The sequence below is a fragment of the Typopeltis vanoorti genome, chromosome 20 (assembly GCF_054136105.1).
Source record: "Typopeltis vanoorti isolate ZY-2024b chromosome 20, IOZ_Tvanoo_1.0, whole genome shotgun sequence".
NCBI lineage: Eukaryota > Metazoa > Arthropoda > Arachnida > Uropygi > Thelyphonidae > Typopeltis > Typopeltis vanoorti.
The window spans coordinates 70,960,942-70,981,245 of record NC_143568.1 but is presented as its reverse complement, the minus strand read 5'-3'; the positions used below and the strand labels follow the sequence as shown (position 1 = coordinate 70,981,245).

The 20,304-nt window shown below is 34.9% G+C and overlaps 1 protein-coding gene across 1 annotated transcript in view; it reads right to left on the bottom strand.

The window, feature by feature from the left end:
- LOC150095553 (proteasome adapter and scaffold protein ECM29) overlaps nucleotides 1-20,304 on the bottom strand; it is a 691,438-nt gene that overhangs the window by 372,695 nt on the left and 298,439 nt on the right. Inside the window, exons 20-21 of the mRNA XM_090409825.1 lie at nucleotides 11,800-11,904; nucleotides 77-190 (exon numbers count right to left, since the gene is read on the bottom strand). Coding sequence (XP_090265951.1) covers nucleotides 77-190; nucleotides 11,800-11,904 — 219 coding nt within the window. The remainder of the gene's footprint in view (nucleotides 1-76; nucleotides 191-11,799; nucleotides 11,905-20,304) is intronic.

The following is a 20,304-nucleotide window of genomic DNA, read 5'->3' as shown; positions in this document are numbered from 1 at the left end:
GCTCCATTACCTAATAAAATTTGCTATTAATAATTTTTCCATTTTAAATATTACTACAAGAGGAAAAGCATCTTACAATAAAGTCAGCTTCATTTACAGTCCATATGTCTCTTGCAGAGGATGAAGATGATCCAAGGGCTGCATTACACAGAACATCACCAATGACAAAATTAATTTCCATATCTGTAACCTGCAAAATAGAAACTAGTGAGCATCTGAAAATACTATAAAAATCATTTAATTAAACAAGTAATAAATGATGCAAATATTATTCACTAATGCATTTCATGCCTATATTTATGATATAACGGATTTACTTGGCTGAGAGACACATTTGAAGTAGATTAAATGACTGAAAGCCAAGAGATAAAAAATATAGAAACACTACTGTATTTAAATAAACTGTACGACTAGTTTCGTCTTTCTTAGGAGACTCAGAACATCACCAACATCACTTCAGTGCATTACACGAACAAGAGAGAAATACAAATAAACATTGCGAGAGAATAGCTATAAATTATAATGCCAACATACTGACATTTGAAGGTGTTCTATGTACTACTTTAGTGCTAGGTGTGTGCATGTGTTCATGATCATGTGAATGCCAAAGTCGGATAGCAATGCAGTGACAATCAGATAGATTATAGCTGAGGTTAGTGTTGAGATGTACTGGATTGAGGACAATTTCCTTACATTCCACAATTATTCTTCTTTCGAGTTCCTTGTAACATCTAAAGATGTTCTCTGATTTGTCCCATTTGACTGGGTGGGTGATAGCATTTTCATCATTAGTGTCAGCAGAATTGAGGATGTAATTAGACATGCACTGCCTTTAGTTCTGTCATATGTGATGTCTCTCATATACTCTAACAGACATAATTCAATGGATTTTTCAGTCTGACAAAAAATGGGTTGTTATTTAGATTTACACAGGCTTAAAAGTATAACATTCTGTGTAAATCTAAATCGCAAAAGCAAATTCAAACACTCCACACAGTAGTGAATCTGTGAATAGATGCCATCAGTGCCCTAAGCCTCAGCTAAATTTTTCCATTGCACTGATAGAAGTGCTATTGCTAGACATATTGTACAACACAGAACACAGAATCTGTCACTTAGCTCTGGAAATAGCCAATAACATCGGACTTGAATTCCAATATTCTCGCTCAGTCATCCCACCAAAAACTAATCTATCTTCTGGTCAACTTGCTGCTCTCAGAAAGTTATGGAAAGTTATATAAAAGTATTGTCATCACCAGAATGAATAAGGTTGATGCCACACTTGTCCTTAATGCCATGGAATACAATAGTAAAATGGATATTATTATTATCCGAGATTGCACAACCTACATCCCACTAGATCATGATCCCGCAAAAACGCAATTTAAACAATCAAAAAACTTACTTAAAAAAGCATCTTCCCAGACGTCAGATATTACAAAAAAACCTCAAACCTTTCGGTTCTTGTCCCCCCCCAAGATGCTCCACACTACACATGGTGAAAACAGCTGGCAAAGTCTCTTACCCCCACACACCCTCTTACTGGACTTATCACATCCTATATAACAAACTCTATCCATTTCAAAACCATGATTGATAATTTTAAATAATACAGATACATTGGTAACCTTTGCCATCATCTCATTGTTTACCAATATTCCCTTAAATGAAACCTTAACACTCTTAAAAAAATATTTTCCCTTCAGATATCTTAGATTTCTTTTCCTTTGCTACAATTCTGGTTATTTATTATTATTACTACTTGACACCTCCAGGGAGTCCAAAGACACATCGAGGGAGGGCATCTACTCTACAGCTCTATCTCCACCACCCACAATCTACAATGAACCCACAACTATACCAATGCCATCTACTGCCCACCACTACCACTAGTATTTTCATAGACAATCACAAACATCCAAGCTCACAGTGGGATTGGAACCAGCAGCCTTTTGGCTGGAGAGCAGATACACTAATCCAAGATAAGCCGGCTTATCTTGGAAGAAGAAAATTTACTAACAGAGGGAACCGAGATGGGTTCTCCCCTCTCACCCCCTCTTACCAATTTTTTTACATGGAAAATTTTGAAAAACGAGCCATAGACTCAGCCCCTCTCAAACCTTCTATCTGGCTAAGATATGTACATGATGTGTTCTTGATTTGGCATCATGGCCCAGACATATTAGAGCCCTTTCTCAGTCACCTTAATAGTCTACATCCAAAAATCCAGCTTATGATGGAAAAAGAAAATAATAGTTTACCTTCCTAGACACCTTAGTAGCACACATAGCCGAAGTACCGTTTTCTTCACTGTATCTAGAAAACCCACTCAAACAGGCAGATACATCCACAAACTTTCCCACCACCATCCCTCTCAACAATATGGTGTCCTTAAAATTTTAACCAGTAGAACCTATAATCCTTGTTCCAGTAGAATCTCTCTTTCAACTGAACACAACCATATGTACAACACCTTCCTATCCAATGGCTACAGTTCCTACAGAATTAAAAAAATAATCTTCTCCCAAATCCATGACCATCTCTTCAGAAGGATTTCAGGAATTCCATCACCATCCCCCTATGTCTGGGATACATTAAAAAAAATAGGCAGGTCCTTAAAGAAATACAATTGCTGCATAGCTTTTAAGCCCCACCAGAAACTTGCTACCCCTATCCATTCTACCAAAGATCAGCTCCCTCCTCTCTCAGTGCCTGGAGTATATAAAGTATCCTGTTCCTGCAAGTTGGCTTACTTTGGACAGATAGCTAGATCAGTCACTGTCTGTTTAGATGAACACAAATCTTACATCTGCAGTCATGACTATGGTCAATCTGGTCTTGCAGACCATGTATTAGACACAATTCACAGGATTCTCTGGAAGAAAACTGCCATTCTCCACCACAGTAAGTTTAAAAAGGAAAGGCTATTTTTGGAATCTGCAGCAGAACTCAGCCATAGACTCAGAGACTTAACTCAACCTAATCTAAACAAATACAGATGCATAAAACTTCCCAAAATTTGGGAAGTCCCAGTTTACATCCTGGGCCAGCTACAAACACCCATAGAGGGTGCACCACCTAGATAGGACTTTAGAGTATTCCATGTTTCATTAAGTATTGTGTTGTACTCACAACACAATACTAAAAGCTTTGTACTCACTGAAGATGTCTCAGTGACTGAGAAGAAATATTGAAAGCATTAAAATTAGTTTCTAATCTTTTCCTAGTGCTGTCAATACTCCATTAAACCTCCAACATGACTGTTTGGTTAGATTAGGTTATGACAAGGTCTTTATGACTAAAAGAATCCAATCCAAGTCTCCAGGATTATTTCACTTACTAGTTATAACAAATTTGGTATGAACAATAAAAATATCAAAATATGAGTATACAGAACAAGCTGAGTTACATCATTAACTGTAAGCTAGAGAAACAATGATTTGATCACATGTTATTCTACTAACGTGACCTCTGGTGAAAAAAGAAAAAAAAAAATATATATATATATATATATATATATATAAATAAAATAAAATAAAATAAAAAATAAATTTTTACATCAAGCTAAATTCTATTTTTACAATGACAGGGATAAACATTCTTTTAGATGGTTTTCTTTCAGAAACAATTCGTGTCCTATTTTTAGTATTACAATTCTGGATTTTCTACAACCCAACTAACAGAACAAAAAACAAAACAGAGAAACTACTTAAATCAACTACCACATGGCCCCAAGATACAATCAAAAAACTGTTCCCTCATTACGCGCACTTCCCTAGAATTTACAGGCTACCAAAAATTCACAAAGAAAACACCCCGCTAAGACCTATCGTTGAAGGAATTGATAGCCCGACGTATCACTTAGCCAAAAAATTAGCGGCAACACTCAAGGAGTTGGTAAGTCATTCCCCTTCCTATATCAAAAACACACAACACTTCATAAACATCATCAAAGACATTACATTAGAAAAAGATGATTTATTAGTCAGTTTTGACGTCTCTGCCCTCTTTACAAATGTCCCAATCAATGACACAATCCTCCTACAGAACAAATTCCCTCCAGATATCACGGTGCTTTTTGCGCATGTTCTCGCCATTATCTCCCCCTATTGCTAACTTTTGCATGGAACATTTTGAGCAACTTGCCCTAGATTCCTCCCCTCTAAAACCCAAAGTCTGGCTTAGATACATTGACGATGTTTTCGCGATCTGGTCCCATGGCCGCCAGACATTAGACACATTCCTTAGCCACCTAAACAAACAACACAAACGCATACAGTTCACAATTGAAATTGAAAAACACAACACACTTCCATTTCTAGATACACTTGTCACACATCTTCCCTCGGGCAATCTTTCCTTCACTGTTTACCGAAAACCGACACATACGGGACAATATATACACATAAACTCATACCACCACCCAACACAAAAACTAGGTGTCATCAACACGCTAAAAAACAGAGCTCAGACGATTTGTTCCAGTGAACAGGCACTGAAAGACGAGTTTAAAATTATCAGTAATAACCTACAAAAAAACGGATACAGCCAAAATACTATAAACAAAATTCTCTACAAAACCACAATAAAAAACAAAGACAAACCAGACTACAGTAAAACTATAACCATTCCCTACATTAAAGGAATATCAGACAAAATAAACAGAGTACTACAAAAGTACAACCTCAAAGCCACCTTTAAACCTCCTGCAAAATTAAAAAACGTACTGAACTCATCCAAAGACCCACTCCCTCCACTAGCTCACCCTGGAGTATACCGGATCTATTGTACTTGCAACATATCATATATAGGAGAAGGACGCACTATTCCTATTAGACAAAATTTTCGGGCTACTAAAATTTTTGGTAGCCCGTAAATTCTAGGGGAGCGCGCGTAATGAGGGAACAGTTTTTTGATTGTATCTTCGGGCCATGTGGTAGTTGATTTAAGTAGTTTCTCTGTTTTGTTATTTGTTCTGTTAGTTGGGTTGTAGAAAATCCAGTATTGTAAATAAAAAATAAGAATTGTAATACTAAAAATAGGACACCAATTGTTTCTGAAAGAAAACCATCTAAAAGAATGTTTATCCCTATCATTGTAAAAATAGAATTTAGCTTGATGTAAAAATTTTTTTATTTTATATATATATATTTTTTTTTCTTTCACCAGAGGTGACGTTTCTCTAGCTTACAGTTAATGATGTAACTCAGCTTGTTCTGTATACTTATGTATGCTCCAGATGATGATCTTGATGTGAAGATCGAAATGTCAGGATGATAAAAAAAGTTTTTTAACACGGTTGTAAATTCCATAAAAATTTTTTAAAATGAATGCTGATCACTGTGTAACCCTAAAAGAAAGGATCAAAATATGAGAATAAACAGGAACATAGAACACTCGAAGTACGTTCTTTAATGGAGAACCTAGAGAATATGCAAAGCTGGTGTGGTGCAGAGTCAGATGAAAAAAATTTATATGAAATAAGGGAGAAATTAGCGAAAACAGTAATATACAAGACTGTGTTTAAACTAGTTTCAAGTTATGGATCTAAGAAATGAGTTAGAAACAAAGCGCTTGATCAAACACTAGAGACCACATACGAGGATGGTCTGAAAAGTTCTCAGCCTAACAATGAAAAAACAAATTTATAATTTCAAAATTATTTTTATTTTTCAACATAATCTCCCTTAAGACTAATACATTTATTCCAGCGATGCTCCAGCACCATTATCCCATCCCTGTAGTGGTTCTCAGTAAGATCTGCAAAATACCCATCTACAGCTGCAATCACCTCTTGATTCGAAGAAAAACGCTGACTAGTGAGGAAGAGTTTTAGTTTTGGGAAGAGATAGAAGTCAGAGTGACCCAAATCTGAGGAATAGGGTGGATGTTCCAACAATTCCTAGTGCAGATTGCAGATCCCTTAATTTTCCCATTGCCAAAACACAACACCTTTATGGGCAGGTGCATTGTCCTGATGAAAGATGATATTTTTCTTCTGCAAACTGGATCTTTTCTCATGAATTTTTTCATCTAGTCTGGTTAAAAGATCAGAATAATATTCCCATTGTTTAGCATCCCAAAACACCGATGCCATGACCTTTCTTGCTGATGGAACTGACTTTGTCTTCTTTGGCACAGAACAACCAGCTTCTGTCCACTATTATTTTGACTGCTGTTTGGATTCTGGTGTGTAATAGTGAATCCAAGTCTCATCCATAGTAATAAATCGATGCAAAAAATCAGTTTTATTCTTGTTAAAACGCTCCAAGCACTGTTCAGAGATTTTCATGTGAGTGTGTTTTTGATCTGATGTGAGAGCAAGCATGGCACCCATCTTGAGCAAAGCTTTCTCATTTTCAATTCTTCATGCAAAATATATCCTACACATTCTTTTGAAATGCCTATAGTCTCAGCAATTTTGTGCACTTTGACTCGCCAGTCATCCAATACCATATCGTGCACTTGATCAATGATTTCTGGTATTGTTACACTTTTTGAACATCCTTGTGGATCATCTTCAAGGCTGATACAGCCACATTTAAACTTGGCAGTCCATTTCTTAATTGCCACAAATGAAGGAGAAGAGTGCCTATAAACTTTTATGAACTTCAAATGAATTTCTTTTGGCATTAAACCTTCTTGTACAAAGAATTTTATAACTGCACGATACTCAATTTTATCCATTTCAAGGGATACAGACAACACTTTTGCTTCAGACAGCTATATAAAACAAACAACTTGATAGAATGACTTGCAATTTCCCATGAATGCTTATGACAGATGTACTAACTTAGAAAAAAAAAAAAAAAATCTTGCAGATAGTGTTGCCATCTATGGTTGAGGCCGAAAACGTTTCAGACCACCCTTGTATATGAGAGGTTTGAGAAAAACTGAGCCAAGGGTAGGAAGAGATGGTCTCAGTGGCAGAAATATACTAAAATTAATATTAGGAAACAACTTGGAAATTCAGGAATGTTTAAGCAGAACTAATCTAACTGAATGGTAGAGGAAAGGTTGGCAAAACAAATGTTTGATGCCAAGATGGCAGGAAACAAGCCCATAGGAAAACCAAGATCTAGGTGGATTGATTCAGTCAGAAGAGCCTTAGAAGCACAAAATGTTAGATATGACAATACTGGAGTGCTCACAAGCAATAGACTGATTTCAAGGAAAATTGTTGATGGGATATTAATAATAATGTAAACTTAATCATGTAGAGCTGTCATAATAACCTGAACAAGAAAGTGCAATTTCATATAAAAGGAATGATATGAAGTGATGTATAAATCACACAATGTATACACTGATCTCTCAATTATCTGACCTTCAGATAACCAAATCTAGCAAGTCTTAACTCCTGGAACAGGACTATTATTATTTCTACATTTTACTAGGATACCTAAGTTTATCAAGGGTAGCTTCAACTGTTAATTTATTTAAAATCATTCTAGGATGATTTCAAGTTTTTGAGAAAAATAAATCTCACCTTACCATGTTAAGGAAAACACCCCAAATACCAACACAGTTGAGCCAATATGCTAGCTAATGCCATTATGGCAACAACCCAAAACACATACATCATCTTTCTAAATTCTAATTCATGAATAATATTTGCTCACTTTTTCATCACATCTTCCACGCATTCTTTTTCATCTTTTTTTTTCTTAATGACTTTTTTTTTCTTTTCGTTGTATACATATATGACTAAAACAATATAATTAAAGGGTCATTAGTCTAAGTATACTGTAGATCATAACTTTTTTATGTAGTTCACTACAGCACGCTACTTCATTACATAGTGGTGTAGAGAGAGAGATTTAATCATAAGAACAGTGCGATAACTAGCTTTTCATGGGACCTGTGCAAGATTTTATTTCTGGCCACCCTATTTTTTTTTTTTTTGGAAAATAAAAAAAAATAAAAAAATAAACAAATATGATAGAAATTGAAATTTGTTGATCAATATTATATGTTTATGAATCGGCCCCCACCGCAGAAAAATTTAAAATTTGTCACTGAAAATATAATACTGATTATTTTTTGATGCCCCATTTCAGGGCCCCCCTTCATCCTGGGCCTGTGCACCCATTGCACCTTCTTGGTTACAACACTGCATAAGATTGCAACTGAAGTATGCTTGCATAGATGTTCCTGTTGTAAGCATTCTTCACCTGCAGATATTTTACTTGATCTAAATTGTTTTAATGACTTTCTCATCCTTTCACAGTGTTCAGCAATAAGTTACATGTTTTTCCTTGCAGTGATGCATATTTGGATTTCTTTACTTCAAGTATGAGCATGGCAATATTTCTGGCAATTAAAGAATCCCAGTTTTAAGAATTTCAAATTAAAGAACATGTACAAAGGCAATTCAAATATCTGCTTTTATGTTAATTTTTTTAAATTTTATCTATTTTAGGTTTTTAATGTTTTAAAAAAAAAAATTAAACAAAATAATCTTATATTTATTTTATTAATTTTAATTACTACAACATAAAAATAACAGTGAAGAATATTTTTTAATATAAAAATCACAAAGACGAAAATAATGCTCCTGTTGTTAAGCGTCTCCTTTCTGCTTCTTAGCTGGAGTTGAGAATGCTGATTCATGTTCTCTTTTTTCTGCAGAGAAGAATCTTTCTAATATTGTTTGGTGCTGATGATTTTCTTTGATATTTTTAAAATAACCCATCATGTTGTCATTGAATAAGTTGATATTCCTGGTCACTACTGTCTTATTAGGGTGCCATTTTTCCATAATAGCTTGTGTTCTAACACAAACAGAGAACAATTCTTGAGGGTCAGCATTGGAAATGCATCCTTTGGCATCCTTCTTTTCCATAAAAATTTCTTTTTCCACTTCTTTTTGTTGTTGATCGTGAAGATTTTGAAGTTCTTCTGTGCTGAGTTCGGTTTTATAATCATCTATTAACTCCTATACATCCTCATCACTCACCTCTAATCCCATAGCTTTACCCAAAGACACAATTTCATTTACAACAGACTCTTCTTCACAGCTTACTACTTCACTGACTGAAATACAATCTGGCCAGTTTTTTTTAAGCAGAAATCATTGTCTTAATAGAAACTTCTTTCCATGCCTTATCGACGATCCTTAAGCAATGAAGAATGTTGTAATGCTCTTTCCAAAATTTTTTAAGAGTCAGTTCTGTGGCATTGGTTATTTCAAGGCACTTTTGAAACATAGCCTTAATATACAGTTTTTTGAAGTATGAAATCACCTGCTGGTCCATGGGTTGTATGATAGAAGTGGTATTGGGTGGCAAAAACTTTATCTTGATGAAACTGAATTCACCAACCAAATCCTCCTCTAAATTTGGGGATAAGCTTTTACAGTGGGAGCAAATTCTTGATAAATCCACTAAGTGAAAAACTCTATGGTAACCCACGCTTTTGTGTTGGCCCTCCAAATAACACTGAATTTGCTCTTTATGATATTGTTCTTTTTATCTTACTAGAAGATTCTTTTTATCTTACTGTAAGATAAGGCTTTATCTTACAGTCTCCACTAGCATTACCACAAAGCAGCAAAGTAATTCTATCTTTCATAGGTTTATATCCCAGTGCAGTCTTTTCTTCTTTTGTGATATAGGTCCTTTTGGGCATTTTTTCCAAAAAAGACCTGTTTCATCACAATTAAAAACCTGTTGAGATACAAATCCCTCACTATCCACGTACTCCTTAAAGGTTTTTACAAATTTGTCCGCTTCTTCTATGTTGGCACTCGCAGCCTCTCAGCATGACAACACTACAGATCCCAGTTCGTTTTTTGAATTTATCAAACCAGCCTCTACTTCCTTTAAACTCCCCATTTTCAGTACTGGTCTCAGGTGTGTGTTTCTTAAGGTCACTAAGCAGATGTTTGGCTTTCTAATAAATAATTCTCTCAGTAATAACATCACCACGTAATCGCTTCTTGTTTATCCACACTAAAAGGAGTTTTCCATCTCTTCAATAACATGTGATCTCCTGGAGGTCAATATTGTCACACCTTTAGCCACATTTGCTGCTTTTATTGCCTTCCTTATTCTTAAGAATGCTACTTATCGTTGACTTTGACATTTTAAACATTGTCGCCAGATCCATCAAACGTCTACTGCTTTCGTGTTTCATGATAATTTCTTTTTCATTTCAATTGTCGATACTACAAGTTTTATTTTAGGTTTTGTTCTTTCTACATTCTTGGATGCCATGGGCAACAAAAAAAAATGCCAAAAACAGTTAAAAATTTTCTATACAAACATATCACGCAATGACTAGGCTGTGTAAAGTAAGGGACAACGCACAGTGGACTGAGACAGACACACACCGTGCAGGCATGGGGAAGTCAGTGAGGGAGAAGCATGCCCAATGGCGTGCCGAAACTGTCTAATACTATATGACTCTGAGTTCCTGGACTATAGTTCAAACTTAGAAATGCCGTTCTAACTGCAAATCAAATTTCTTGCATTCTCAAGCACTTGAACTCTGGAAAGTGCACATTTCTGGAATGTTTGAAATGAGAAGTGTTCGAACTACAAGGCACACTGTAATACGATTATTTACTAGTGATGAAGGGCCTCGAAAATATGAAAGTGCAGACAACTCAGAAGTAGAGAAAAGAATACAGAGAGAAAAGATGAGAAAAAAGGGAAGAATGAAAAGGAGGCAACATCATGGAAATCTCATTTACTATTAAAGCTCACGACTAATAAGTTAAAATTAATGAAAATGGTAAGAATGTTTTAGAATGCTATTGAAATGATGTTGAATTCAACATCCATTTAATTTATATAATTTTGCATTGCTGAAATGAAGCCTTTGGCTTTTCATTTTAGTAAATAAACAAACAATATAAACTATTATCATGAAACAATTTTCTGTATAGAAAATTGTTTAATGATAATACCAAAATATTTTAACCCCACGAGGAATTTTTTTGTTTGATTGCAATTTCACTTGCTTTTTATTATTATTCTTAGTAAGCATCCCATCTACCACAATATGTTTATCAGTAACATAGCACATTGATGTGAAGTGTAGCACTGAAATTGTAATACCATTGAGATACCACTGAAATAACAATATATGAAGTTTAAAACTGTCGATTTATTTCCTCTACCATTGCCAGATGGGAGGATAATAATAATCCCAAACAGGAAAGCCCAAAAACTTACAGTACATTAGTGCTATGGATGAAGGATGAATTAGATAATCTCGGAATCTTTTCTAGTGATTAATCACTTCAAACCTTGAAAATAAGTAAGATGCTGGTCTCATCATGCAATGAAATTCATCTCATCTGAAGACCCACACATATCCATTACACATATGAGAGTCAAACCCATAGCCTTATGTGAATCCCAACCCCATGAGAGGCAGTAAATGTATCATATGTTAAATAGTTTTGTGCATGGACATGTGGAACACTTTCAAGCTGCTTCAGATCTTCAATATGAGATGGTCTTGTGCTGGTAGATGAAATACATCTGCCACTTAAACTGCAATATTGTTTGCAAACTAGAGTACATCCACTCAATCATTCACTTTCGCAAGACATTTAGCCAACCAAATTATTATAGTTTTAATCATAATAATTTGGTTGGCTCAGCAGGATAATGAGCCTGCTGAGAGGACTATTACTCAGAAAAATTTTTATTTTAGCATAAAATAAAATAAACAATACTTACTGAAATTAAAAAAAAAAAAAGAATTAACAAGTAGTTCAGATTTCAGGCTTTCAAATAAAAAAAGATGAACAAAATTACACTTGAAATACTAATTGGCATAACATACCTCTTTTACAAAGCATAACATTCCTTCCATGATCATCTTACAGTAAGGAAATTGGGGATTTCCGACACAAAGAAATCCACAAGCAGTTGCTGCTCTTTCACGGCACTATACAAACAGCATAAAATTAACCTCTCCATTAACATAATTAAACAGAAATATTAACTGACAGCATATTATAATGGACCACTTTCATTAAGCAAATATTAGAATGATCAATAATGCTGATGAGAAGCTTGGTTTTGCCAATTTTGCAATACAAACAGTTATCATACCTAAAAGATCTTGAACAGCAGTAGCATAGCAGCACTAAGGTTCTAATGCATTAATCAAAAACTTGTTGGGGGGGGGGGGGGTGAAAAGCAGCTAGGGACTACTTATATTATTCACTATTTGAAATATCTTCACACATGGGCACATTTTCCATTTCTTTGAAAAGGAAACATGCCTAAGTCAATGGAACTGCAGAAACCACTTCTCAAACATGTGCAATAGGCTGTTTTTAATACATATTATATAGTCTGGCTTATTTCATTATTGTTATGGGAGAATATCCTCATAGTGCACACTTACTCATAAATCACATGGAATGAGGTCAGGCAATTGATTAATCTGTTGACAGCTTTCACTGTCCATGATGTTCCAATGCATAGTGGTCATGCATTATCATAAAAAGAAGCCACTGGTTTGATCAGTTTTTATTTATTTATTTTTATTATCTGCAATATTCACCTGGTAGTTGGTGATGAGAAATGAATCTTGCCTTTGTGGTGGTGGTGGGGGGGGCATCATGTAGAATATGGTTGCATTTTATAGACTTCTGGTTCATGAGAAATTTCTTCAGTACAGCAGAGTTCTTTTTTGAAACTTGACTGCTGTGTTAATTCGGGTTCATAGTGTCTAATCTAAGATATCAACATATGAAAGTAAGGATAATATAAAAGTTTTATTCAACTAGAGTTGAATTACTCTGATTGTAGAAGAAGTCAAGACCTACAAAACGATAAAGTTTCTATTTAATTATCTGTAGAAATTTAACATATTAGATTGTGTGAGAGTTGTGGAGGTCTGTGTAAGAGAAATGTTTTTTTTTTCTATTTTAGCTATAATCAGCACAAGAGAAAATAGAATGTGTATAGACAGATGCAAGAGTAAATAAAGCTGATGCTTTGTTTTTGTTGGGTGAATATTTCAATACTTTTGATAAAGCATGTTGCATGCTCTCTTTAGCCTATGTAGATAAGTTATTTATATTTAAAGTCAGATATCAGAGCACATGTAAACTAGGAATGACTGATGGTTATAAAGTACAAGGAGTATACTTGTAGTTGAGAATATATCAAAAACAATGCACGCTCATCTAGTAAGTAAAAAAGTGAATTAGTATATCAGCAAAGAGAAGAGAGAGAGAATAATCTTATGATAAAAGAAACCAGTCCAGCAAAGTAATAGAAATGCTTTCGTAAGTGGTATGGATGAAAAGAGTATGTAAAACAGTAGAGAGAGAAATAAAGAGTGATAGTGAAGTTAGTATGAAAGACATGAAAATAATTAGAATGCAATAAAAAGGATATCAGAAGAGAAATTATGAGGTCAAGGAATGAACTGAGGTGGGTGCAGTGTGAAAAAGAACAGAGAAGAAATTGGCTGTTGAAAGAAAGCAACTGATGAATGTGAATGATGATAGCAGGCAGCTGGAAGAGAGAACTTTATTGTGAAGGAAGTTAGAACAGATGTTGAGAGGAGTTATGATAGAAATAATGATCGAAGTTGAGCTGAGGAAATGTAAATAAGCTGTGTTGAGTGAAATGCTTTGTAAAGAAGTTTGAATGGGGTAGAATGGTAGTTGAGTGTTATAAGAGACTACAGTGGAAGAGCAAGAGAGAGAACGAGAGTTGTCAACATATAGGACGATGAGATTTTGGAGAGGGGGTCCAGAGATGATTGACTAAGTTGGTTTCTGGTCTCTGCAATGTTGAATATGAGGACAGATTCAGAGAATGCATATTACAGAGTCTAGTTGATAGAAGGAAGAGGAAAGACATGATCGAGATTTATAAGTTGATAAGGGTAATTATTGGATTAACATGGAAGCTGTATAAGGTGGGTGTGAGCAAGGGGACGAGGAGTAGATTTTTTGCATGGAGAGTGGTGGGTGATTGGAATGCATTGCCTGAGAGTGTGGTGCGTGCAGGTGTATGGCAATATGTACATGTGAAAATGGGACCTCCCACGACGAGTCTCTTGACTCTATGGACGTCTGTTGATGATAATAATAATAATACCTGAGAAGGGGATGATTTCTCATCATCTTTCAGTTCAGCTACTTAAAGAAGGTCTATAGCTATAGGGGATAAGGTTGAGCATAGGAGAGAGAGAAAGAGAGCTGTTTCTTTGAGTTGGTCTATGCCTGAGTAAGAATGACAATATGAAACTGAGCAGAATGTTGCTGGAGGAAGTGTCATGTTTGTATATATATCCACACAGGAAAACAAATATTAGATGGTAGGCTGAAAGTGCACAATTTGTCTAGCACTTATATAAGTGCTAGACAAATAATGGCAGTGTGAGGGATTCTAGTTTTGAGGGAAACTTGTGCCATAGTTTTATCATAAATTATTTACACGTGAACACAAGAAGCAATATTTATTAAATATACTGCCAAATATTTCAGTTTGAAACTAACAAACTATCATCAGTGGCCAGAACAACTTTTTTTTACAAGGTAGAATGCAAATTGAATTATTCAAAATAGTACGAGTCATTTGATGTTAAATCCCTAATAGTGTTATGCTTCACTGGAGAAAAGGTAAATCATAAAAGTGATTATAAAATAATTATATAATTTATATTATCATCCCCCCCCCCAAAAAAAATAAATAAAAAAATTAATTTATAATATCATACTAAACAGACAATTATATAGATGTAGTAGCCAGTGGTTTCTTTGGATCTATCTTTGTAAATATCACTATTAGCCTTAATTCAAAAAAATTAATGTGTTATTCAGATCAAACTTTACTATATTTCTGATAAGGATAGGCAGTCATTCCAATTCAAGTTAGGGTGGTGAAGTAAAGCTGTAAAGCCTCAGCACTCTCTTTGAATAGGCATTTGAATTTATATTGACATCTGTGTAGAAGGTGAGTTTCAGACCAGAGAATGTTGTGGTCTGCCTCTATTCCGTGTTGTGAGGAATAGAATGCTGGGAAGCCTCAATACGAGAAAAAAAAGAGCCAAATACCTTGTGTTAAGGTGACATGTGAAAGAGGGACAAGATAGTGACAAGCTATTATGCTTATAGAGTGTTTATGCTATGACAAACTACTTTTTTATTCAAAGATGAAAAAGGAGCAAAGTTTGTCGCCTTGATCAAATCATCTGGTCAAATAATCATCTGTATAAGCCACGTACATCTGACAGATGATATACATAGGTTTGACAGAATATAACTGTTTCTTGTTCATTTTTCAAGAAGACAGAAAAAGGATAAAAGAGTGAATGAGATATTACTCATAATAATCTAAAAAAAAAAAAAAAAGAGTTATACGAGTTATAACCATTCTTCTTTTAGTGGAGACTCAAGGCAGTATTGATAATAGCTTTTGAGCCGTTTGGTATATGAGAATGAGGTGAACCGAATATTAAACATTTAATGGAGTACTGCTAAAGACTGAGAAATAGAGGAAAGTGATTCTGAAAAAATGTTCAAGAGGAGATGGTGATAGGCAGGTGATAATCCTTATTTCCATGTTCCCTGGAAGCAGGAAACATGAGAATAAGAAGAATGAATTCCTTAAGGAGGATTTCATTCTTCTTATTCATTCTTTAGACAAAAGATGAGGCAACAGAAGGATATGAGTGTTGAATTTAATAAGTCTTATATGGCGATAAAAAAACTGCACCAGAAATGCACTGTGACTGTGGTATTAGCAGCCAGGGAAGGCAGCTTAACTGAATAATAGAGATCTGAGAAAAACAAAGTAGGAAATTAATGGGAAAAACTGAGGACCTTCCATGTCATGATCAGGTAAAGGGAGAAAGTTCAGTGGTGCAAAGATTAGGAGGGAGATTAGGAGGAAAAATAACACTGAAGAAGGAGAAATTGGCATATGAAAAGATACTGACAGAGGCTGCAAAGCAAATTCATAGAGAACTCTATACTTATGTCCAAGCCTTGACAAATATTCTTCCCCACTTGCGCATGGTGAGTAGATTTTGCCAGCTGGTGAATTAGCTGCAGACATGACCAAATATATAATTTTTATTTAATACAAAAACTTTCTAAACAGAATCTTTATCTAAATTAAGGGGATAAAAATCCCTTATTGTTTTTCAGCCAGTATGCGAAACTCTAAGATTGAAAACTACGATCTAAGCGTTTCATGCCGACGAACTATCGGCGAATCCAAGCGTAAGTGACCACTTGGTAGTACCACACCAAGACAACTAGATGCAAAGGTGGAGCAAGATCCCTCACTATTCTTGATATTTTCTCATAATGTAAAAACACATAGCTCCTAGGAGATGTAATACTGCTTTACATTATGAGGAGAGGTCACTACCCAGACCGGTTTCAACCTTTTTTGAGGTCTCATCAGTGAGTAGCTAGACCTAGATGATATCAAAGTTTTAAGTGAAAAGAACTTACATACCTTCGCTATAGGAATGCCAGTGAGGTCTCTTCAGTGGGAGCCAAACCCAGAGGTGATATAAGGTTGAAGTAATGCAGGTCATGTTTACCTATATGAGTTGCCAAAAGGTGTTACACCTTATTATTGAATTAGTCTAGATTAGAGAAAGATGTTGGAAGTTTTTTTCCACTTGGTTAGACTATAAATTATATATTTAGTTTAATACTTTATCCAAGCGTAAGCAAAGAAAGTTTGTGCCTGAAGTATCTTCAGGACTCGATAAAGGTCGAAACTGGTCTGGGTAGTGACCCTTCCCATAATGTATAGCATTATACATGTCTGCAAGGAGATGTGCTTTGTATTATGGGATACTAAGGCAAGTGATGTGAAGCTTTGTCCATCTTTGCTACGAGTTGCCCCAGTCCTAAAGATACTTCAGGCGCAAACTTTCTTTGCTTACACTTGGATAAAGGATTAAACTAAATATATAATTTATACATTTAAAACAGTTTTGTTTTATAATACATGTGACAACTCTTTACATATATGAGATGCTTATATATTTTTCTATATTTTTTAAAAAAGCATTTGTCAGAATATGCATGACAAAACTCTTGAAATAGAGAGTAAGGATTGGTAACATGAATACAGTGATGGCTTGCTGACAGGAGCCAACAAAAAGTCATTATGGGGAGAAAATCTCAGAGGAGAAGGGTGATATACAGTGCCACAGCATTCTAACACTGCTGTTGTTTAATTTATGTTTATGACACAGTTCAGGTTTGAGAAGAGATATTCAATTTTTTTTTACAGATGATGCAAACTGAGAAGACTAATTGCAGAGAGCTGTGATGTGATATTGTTATAAGAGAATTTGAATACAACTTCCTGGAACAATGGTGATATAAAGCACCAATATATCTGGATTTAAGTGAACTGAACTATTCCCTTGGATATGTGAATGATAAAGCCATATTGGTTAACATATCAGCTCACCTGTGAACAGAACATGAGTTTCATGTCTACTTGTGGATATGGATGGTTTGTGAATGTTTTTTGGTGGTAGACAAATTTCATCACTCAGTAGAAGAATACCACCTTACTTATCAGAGGTCTGAATTATCTCGAAAAGTTCCATATTGTGGTCTCTAGAGGTGGAATTCACATATTAAAAAAAAAAAGGGGGGGTGAGATAGTCTTTCATCTTCTATAAGCAGATGAAAGACTATCTCAGAAAACTATGGAATACTGAATAGAAGGACAGACTGAGGAAGATACTTTGTTGAGCCTAGAAGATAGGGGTACAAGATGTGATATGACTGAGAAATAAGTTGAGAGAGAGGAGTCTACCAGATGTATTATCCTATTCAATATCAGATATTTATCAGATGATTTCTGACAGAACTATATCAAGACTAGTAACTTTATAAAAAAATGATTTATCAGCTTAAAACTCAACCAGTTTTGTGTATACCATGTAAAGATCATCAGGAGAAATAAACAATAAATAAATACATATAAAATAAGAATAATAATTATGACATGAAAACAGAGGTATTTACAGTATATAATCCAATGGTAAAGCAACCAACACTCAAATAATTCAACAGCAAAGCATGGGGCACTCAAAATAAGGGTATTATTATGTCTAAAAGCGCGATGTGTATTGTATCGTATTCGAGATCTACATTGTATGAGATTTTCGATAAACAAGGACTCAACTTCATGGGGGGGGGGGCTGTTTATTCAACACTACAAGTGCTTCGTTAGATTGCATATACCCCTAATTTTTCAAGGATGGGGAGGTTTCAGGGGACATAATCTTGAGATCTTATGCAGGGGGATGAAACTACTGTTAATTCCCATTATAAACATCTATACTCTCAGTTCACCTGGTTATTGTATATATCCATTTTCCACTAAATGGATATACACCATATATCCATATAGTGTACATCCATTTTTGATAGGGTTAGACAGTGATGATGAAGTTCTTACTTTCTCTTCTCTATATTACATGAGATGCATATATTAACAAGTAGGATGCATGCATGTCATGTTTTGATTTTTTGTGCTGGATGGTGGGATATATCATGAAGGTATTTTCCAATATTTTTTTTTTTTTTTTTTTTTTTTTTTTTGTATAGAGAATAAGTAAGTCAGAGTAAATGAGTTTTACTCAGACATCCGGGGGGGGGGGGGGGGGGGGGAATCTAAACTGGAAGGGACTTTGTATTTTCCAACTCCCATGTGAAGTTTATGGGAGTATGTAGGTTGTTTAAGTTAATTCATAAATTATTTTAGTTGTTCTATGAATCCTGGCCAAATAATAAAAATATCATCAACATAGTAAAGCTAAATTTTTGGTTTTAACTGGCAGTTAACCAGAGATTTACAGATACCTTGCATCTCACAACATGCTCCTAGAGATACTGATAACCAGAAGAACTGGCACTTCGGAATTGTATCCCTTATATCTAACACGACACAAAATATGTAAGGAAATCGAAAACAGACAACAGGAAATCGAAGTAGCCTTCGTCCTGCTCAACAAGATCAATATTTTTATATCAAATGAAGTCTCGTCATCCATTCCTTAATAAAGTGGAGATCTACAAAATGCACTACTCTTATGGCATATGATATGTTAGATAAACAGGCTGATCTAGAGAAATCCATATGTCAGAACACCTTAAAGATGTTAAAAAGAAAGGAAAACACAAATCTAATCTGGTCTGGCCAGCAATACAAAAAAATGAAGATCAAGTACATTGGCAACTCCTTATACTGACAATTTTTGTTACTTCTTGTTTTACTTCTGTTACCTCTTTGTTACTTACTACTTAGTAAATTCAAAGAAGTTTCTGAATGCTACACATCTTCACCCAATGAAACAAAAACTAAGGAGCTGTCTTATATCAAGTTTAATATTCATTTATCAGAAATCTCTTGTATATGCAGATCTCATGTATCATACACATTAGAACTTTTTCTTAATATTTATTCTATTATTCTATACATGAGAACTAGAAGAACCTACAGTAGTCAGTGCTGTGTGTAGAGGGGTGCAGGTGAGGACTGAGAAAGATGAAATCTATTGGAATTTTTCTTGAAGAGTTGGAGGTTGTAACTGATGGGAACAACTTTATGAAGAAGGATGTTTCAGAGGAAAGAGGTAGATGGAATAAATGAGAAGCAGGATCAATGTGTTTGCAATTGTGTTGAAAAGGGTTATTGGGTAGCTGTTGCTCATGTTTTAACAGGAAAGCTGAGAATGATGATTGCCAGTTCACTGGAGTAGTGATCACAAAAGTACTTGTAGAAGAGACACAGAGCTGAAAAAATGCATCTGTGTTTCAGAGAGAGACTGAAGTGAATCTATGAAAGAGGAATTATCTATGAACTGTTCTCCTCTAGATAGTACTGAGATGTTAATTATTATTATTATTATTAAGAGACTTCCAGGAAGTCTCTTAATAAATGATAGAGGCCACATACTACATCCACCAGCTATCATACTTGCTCTTGAATTCATTCACACTGCCACACAACATCCAATTGCAATCTATTCCAATTACGCATCACACTATGAGAGAAAAATTTTAGCTCTCATCCCCTTCTTAGCATTCTCAGCTTCCAAGAATGACCCTCATAAAATGAAAAATTCCATCAAATGAAATCCTGTATGACCCTTTTAAGAAATTTGTAAGTCTCAATCATATCACCCTTCTTTCTCTTGTTTGCTAGTGTCTTCAGTCTACAAATTCTTAGTCTCTTCACAATCAGTATTCCACAATCCTGATATCATTCTTAAGGAAGTTTTAAGTGCACCATCCCAAACATGTGAACAGTATCCTAAGAATAAAAAAATTTG